The 3,925-nt window shown below is 42.8% G+C and overlaps 1 protein-coding gene across 1 annotated transcript; it reads right to left on the bottom strand.

Moving 5' to 3' along the window:
* Positions 1 to 3,358: 3,358 nt before the first annotated feature.
* Positions 3,359 to 3,682, bottom strand: LOC142176161 (secreted RxLR effector protein 161-like). The gene has a single exon (XM_075243245.1). The coding sequence runs from the start codon at positions 3,680 to 3,682 to the stop codon at positions 3,359 to 3,361; it is 324 nt and encodes a 107-aa protein (XP_075099346.1).
* Positions 3,683 to 3,925: the final 243 nt, after the last annotated feature.

The raw sequence follows: 3,925 nt of genomic DNA, 5'->3' as shown, positions 1-3,925 counted from the left end.
TTAGAATGACTTAACCTAACGTTGCTCCTTGAAATCCTTTGAAAAATCGCCTCTCTCCCGAGTTCTTCAAACTCAAAATAGAAAATGGAGAACAAAACCTCGAGCAAGGGTTTTCTGCGTAACAAAACCGCACCTGGGGTCCTATTTCCGCGTCTACAGGACCGCTTCTGTGGAATTTCATTAAAATCCTGCTACCACTTCTGCGATTGCCTGACTGCATTTGCGGTCATCGCAGATGCAGGGACCAAGCCGCACCTGCTATCCATCTGTGCACCTGCGCCTCAAATCCGCTTCTGAAATCCTCGCACATGCGGTTCTAACTCCGCAGGTGCGGTCAAGACAGAACCAGCAGCTTCAAGTGCATTTACCAAATTCCAAACTCTCCATTAACCATATGAAATCATCCTGAGGCCCTCCGAACCTCAACCAAACACACCAACACATCCCATAACATCAATCAAACTTACTCGAACTTTCAAACTACTCAAAACACCAAATTACCCTCTGATTCAAGCCTAAGAACTTCTAAACTTCTGAATTCTGCAAACGATGCCAAAACCTATCAAATCACATCTGAATGACCTCAAATTTTGCACACACATCACAAATGACTCTATGAACCTACTTCAACTTCCGAAATTTCATTCCGACCCCGATATCAAATTTTCCACTGCCGACCAAAATTCCAACTTTTGCCAATTCAAGCTGAATTCTACCACGGACCTCCATGAGGAGTACCACTAAAACTACCAGATCCACGAGGCCTCTTGGCCTCCCTCTCCACTTGCTCCTAATGATGAATCGACTATATGTCCTAAGCAATATCAATAACCTCCTCAAAAGAAGCACCAGACACCCTCTCTCTCTAATTATAAGAATCCATAGGTGATATGTGAGGCCATCAACGAACCTCCTTATCCTCTCCTTGTATGTGGGAACCAACCAAATAGCATGGCAGACTAACTTAGAGAACCTCATCTCATACTGTGTAACAGTCATATCATCCTGACGCAACTTCTCGAACTGTCTGTACAGCTCCTCTCTGCAGGACTGCAGAACATACTTCTCCATAAAAAGAATGGAGAACTGTTGCCAGGTAAGGGGCGTTGTACCAACATGCCTACACCTCTCATAGGCCTCCCACCTAGTAAAGGCAGCTCCCGACAACTAAAAGGTAGTGAACGATACCCCACTAGTCTCTAGAATACCCCATGTGCAGAGAATCCTCTGACACTTATCCAAGAAACCCTAGGCATCCTCGCCTTCTACACTACTAAATGTCGGAGGCTAAAATCTACCAAACCTCTCCAATCTATGCTGTTTGTCATCAGGCATGATTGGTACCACATAATCTTGAGCAGGCGCAACCGACTGGGCTGGTGGTGCCCTCGGTGTCTGAAGTCCCTAAACAACCTGCTCGATTGTAGGGGCGGCGGGAGTCTGAGTGCCTCCCCCAGCCTGGAAAGTAGTTGATGTTGTAGTAACAGAGACCGCCTAAGCAAGGTTGGTACATATAGTCATAATCTGAGTTAAGGTCTCCTAAAGACCTAAGATAACAATAGGCATAGCCGGTGCCTGAGTTGGTCTCGCCGGGGCATCTACAACTAGGACCTAATCATAAACTAGGGCAGCTTGTAACAACCCGATCGGTCATTTTGCTTTCTAAAACCTTGTTCCCTGAATAAGACTTCTCATACTTGCTTTAGCTGATTTATGACTTGCGGGGATGGTTGGTTCGAGATTTAGAAGAGTTTGCATTGAAATCAGAGCAGTTGGTTTGCCAAGTTTGACTTCAGTCAACGTTTTGAGTAAACGACCTCGGAATCTAGATTTAAAGGTTCCAATAGGTTCATATGATAATTTCAGACTTGGGCGTATGTCCGGATCGGGTTTTGGATGACCCGGGAGCATTTTGGCGCCTAATAGTGAAAGTTGATTCCTTAAGAATTTTGAAGTTCTTAAACACTAGGTTTAGAGCGTATTTTTGTGTTATCGAGGTTCAAATAGAATTCCGAGACTGGGAGTAGATCTGTATTGTCATTTAAGACTTGCACATAAAATTTGGTGTCAATCCGAGTAGTATTAGTCTTTTTCATCACATTGGAGTAGATTGAAGAACTTGAAGCTCATAAGTCTGATTTAATTGGTTTTAGGGGCTAATTCTTAGATTTAACGTTGTTTCAGGCGTTTCGAGGGTTCGAGCAAGTCTGTTTTATCATTTCAAACTTGTAGGTATGTTCGAGCGGGGTCCCGAGGGCCCCGAGCATCAATCGGACGAGGCTCGAGCTTAGTTGGAAATGTGGGAAAGAGCTGAAGCTTCAGGATTCTATCATAATTGCATCTGCAGTTGGCTAGCCGCAGATGCGAGCCCACAGAAGCAGCTAGGCCATCACAGATGCGGCCATGGGTGGCCAGCCCAGGAGCCACAAAAGCGGCCTAAATTTCGCAGAAGCGAAGCCGCAGAAGTGGATTTGCTTCTCGCAGAAGCGGCCCAATCGGCCAAGGTAATTTCCGCAGAAGCGAACTCATTTCCACAGATGGGGTGGGAGTAGGTGCGGCCCAGGACCGTAGATACGAAAATCACTGAAGGCAGTAACCTTCATTTATTGCGGGTGTTAGCCATTTTTGCCTAATTTCCACTCAAAAGTTGGGGGATTTTGGATCTCTTGAGAGGAGATTTTTGCCAAGCTCTTAGAGGTAAGTGATCCCTACATTATATGAGTTAGATACTTGGATTTTGGATAGAATTAACATATAAAGATTAGTGAAAAATCATGGAATTAGAGTAAAACCTAGGGTTTTGGTAAAAATAAGATTTAACCACAAAATTCGTTATGGAATGGAGTAAAAATCATATATTCTTGATCCTTAGGTTATGAGTGACAACTTCTGTCGAAACTTTCCGGAATTCGGGCATGTGGGCTTGTGGTTGAATTTTCGGAACCTTGCCCTTGGGGTTTGATAATCGCTTTAATAGCTAGAATATGAATTTGTAAACCTATAATGATGGACTTTTACACTTTTGAATAGTTTCAGATTGTGCGGCTCCGGTTTGAGAGTTTGGACGCATTATTGAGTTGGAAGTAGGCTCGAAACACATACTTCACATTCACTACCTTGCGTCTAACCATGTGTCTCGCATAGTTATACTTGATATCTATATGTTTGGTTTTACAATGAAACATAGGATCCTTGGTGGAGGATATTGTAGCCTCATTGTCACAGTAGACTACATTGGTTCAGTATTTGCAGCAATATCCAACAAGTATTCCAAGAACTTTTTCAACCAAATAGCTTCTTGTGTTGCTGATGCGAGAGCCACATATTTGGCTTCCATCGTAGATAGTGATACACATGATTATTTATTATTACTCCATGATATGGCACCATCACTGAGTAAGAAAATATATCCTGAGGTAGACTTCCTCTCATCTAGATCTCCTCCATGATCAGCATCACTACATCCAACTATTCGCATATCTTTGCCGCCTTGGTAATAAATCGCATAATCAATAGTCCCCTTCAAATATCTCATGATCCTTTTTACTTCTTGCCAATGTGCTAAACCTGGTTCGGTTTGATATCTACTTATAAAGCTAACTGCTTGATAGATATCAGGCCTAGTGCACACCATAGCATACATTACACTTCTGACTGCACTCCTACAAGGATCTCGACTCATTCTTTCTGTCTCTTCATGAGTAGGACACATCTGACTTCCCAAGGTATGCCCTTTACTGATAGGAGTTTCAACTGGCTACTATTTTGCATATTGAATCGTTTAAGAACATGTCTATTGTAATTGTCTTGTAAGAGATACAATAGTTTCTTTGGATGATCTCTTGAAATCTTAACTCCAAGAATATAGGCAGCTTCACCCATATATTTCATCTCAAATTGGGATGATAACCATGATTTTATATCG

The sequence above is a fragment of the Nicotiana tabacum genome, chromosome 22, assembly GCF_000715075.1.
Source record: "Nicotiana tabacum cultivar K326 chromosome 22, ASM71507v2, whole genome shotgun sequence".
Taxonomy (NCBI): domain Eukaryota; kingdom Viridiplantae; phylum Streptophyta; class Magnoliopsida; order Solanales; family Solanaceae; genus Nicotiana; species Nicotiana tabacum.
This window is presented reverse-complemented; position numbering and strand designations above follow the sequence as displayed.